The following is a 1,920-nucleotide window of genomic DNA, read 5'->3' as shown; positions in this document are numbered from 1 at the left end:
GTACGAACCCTTTGTACGAACAAAAGTAAGAGAAATTTAGGATAAAAATACGAACATGTTCTTGCATGAGGCCCATTCTGAGTAAAAAACAAATGTGACAAAAGGTGTTCAGAAGTCTGGGCTTTCAGCAGCATAACTAAAGACATGGCTCATACAGACCAAGCTTTACTATAAGATTTATCAAAGGGAAAGTTTAAAAGCAGAGACATGTTAGAGCTGGAAACCAAAAGTATCACTGTAATGCGCAGTATATAAAGCTTATTTTTTAAGATCTTAAGCTGCAAAGACAATAATTTCTGTCTTTGCTGAGTTTAAAAGCAGAAAATTAAGCATCATCCAGGTTTTTATGTCTCTGAGACACTCTTGTAATCTAACTATGTGATTAAATTGATTAGTTCTTATTGACAAATATAAAAAAGTATCATATAAAAATTAATCCATTTGACATCTAATCATTTTATGTAATGGGAACATTTATAAAATAATAAGTATTGCTTGAAGCACAAACCCAGAGGAACTCCTTGGCCAATATATCTTGTCTTTGYAGTGTATTCAATTGAATATAAGTTGAAAAGGCTTTACAAATCATTTTATTCGGTTTTTATTTATGTTTTACACAATGAACCAACTTCTTTGGAATTGGGATTGTAAATCAATGAACCGGTTCTTTCTAATTAGTTCAAGTGTTTTCTGATGTGTGCTTACTTGGATCAGATTTCCTCTCAGATTCCACTGATGTGTGTCAGCAGGAGGTGGTAAATGCAGCCTATTAGCAGGTGATAAATCAGGAACTGACAGCTGACAGACATATTTATTTAGGGTTAACATAGACGTTGGCGCAAGAATCTAAAAGTTTAAGACCCAAGTGCTTTATGTTTACTTGTCTGTGGCTGACTTTCATGTCTCTGAGCCAAGAACCTGCATTGTGTCACATTAACACACCAGAGACTAATTGGTTCTAGAAATTTTTTTTTTTAACTTTGACTGCGACTTTCAAAACATTTTTTTGGGAGGAAAGAGTGTTACACAGTGAATTATATAACCTTTTTTTTAATATGTGAGCAATTACGTGGTCCTGAAGACAATAACTAAACCACTGATAACTTTCTTATTGACTTCTCCTGCAGCCTTCAGACGACGACACCGTCAGCCTCCACTCCCAAGTTTCAGAGACAGCCCGTGCTGATGCCCTTTCYTTACTCTCCAAAATGGACTCTTGCAAAGGTTACCGAATATAAGTATCACATTTTCCCTTTGAAAGCAATAACAGAGACATGGGGTAGTAGAATGAAGTGCCTAAAATGTGACAGTCATGTGRTGAACGCGGATGCTTCCTCCCTCCATCAGATCAGGATCTCTGTGACTTTATAGAGCCCAACCCCGATGAGGATCCTGCTCTGTCAGAGTGTGATGGACAGCAAAGCAGTCATGTGTCTTGCATAAAGGTACCTTTCTGTTTTGCTTGGTTCTGAGATGATCCCGAAACGTTTGGGRAGAATTTCGTGGAGAACTCATGGAGTGAAAAGTCGATTGCTTTTTTTTTTTTTGTCAAATGTTGCAATTTCTGAATGTGTTTCAGGAACTGGAGAAAGTTCTTAGCATGTCTCAACAATGTAAAGATAAAGACAGCTGGAAGGAGGAGTCAGGGTGAGTTGATTTGACCATGGAGCTGGAAAACAAACCCCCTAACTCAGCTCAGGTTGTTCCTGTTTTCTGTAATTTGGTGACCCTAGGCAAGATTTCAGGTGGTGCCTCTTGTGCAGTTTTCTAAATCTCACTGCCAATTTCCATACATTTACATACCAAATTTAATACTTTTTATCTTTAGAAACATTATCCCATTAGAATAGTTGACAATTTATTTAATTTCAAACAGAATACCACAAGTCCACCTCATACCTGCCAACATCTGCTGACAGC

At 37.2% G+C, this 1,920-nt stretch overlaps 1 protein-coding gene across 2 annotated transcripts in view; it reads left to right on the top strand.

Annotated features, from left to right (window-relative positions):
- Positions 1-1,920, top strand: part of lrch2 (leucine-rich repeats and calponin homology (CH) domain containing 2) — a 38,894-nt gene that overhangs the window by 14,748 nt on the left and 22,226 nt on the right. For both annotated transcript variants that reach the window (XM_014029690.1, XM_014029689.1), the window contains exons 8-10: positions 1,128-1,224; positions 1,348-1,445; positions 1,580-1,647. In XM_014029690.1, the coding sequence (XP_013885144.1) occupies positions 1,128-1,224; positions 1,348-1,445; positions 1,580-1,647 (263 nt within the window). The remainder of the gene's footprint in view (positions 1-1,127; positions 1,225-1,347; positions 1,446-1,579; positions 1,648-1,920) is intronic.

This window comes from Austrofundulus limnaeus, unplaced genomic scaffold (genome assembly GCF_001266775.1).
Source record: "Austrofundulus limnaeus strain Quisiro unplaced genomic scaffold, Austrofundulus_limnaeus-1.0 Scaffold941, whole genome shotgun sequence".
In the NCBI taxonomy this organism is placed as follows: Eukaryota; Metazoa; Chordata; class Actinopteri; order Cyprinodontiformes; family Rivulidae; genus Austrofundulus; species Austrofundulus limnaeus.
The sequence above is the reverse complement of the archived record's forward strand: the minus strand, read 5'-3'. Positions and strand labels throughout refer to the sequence as shown.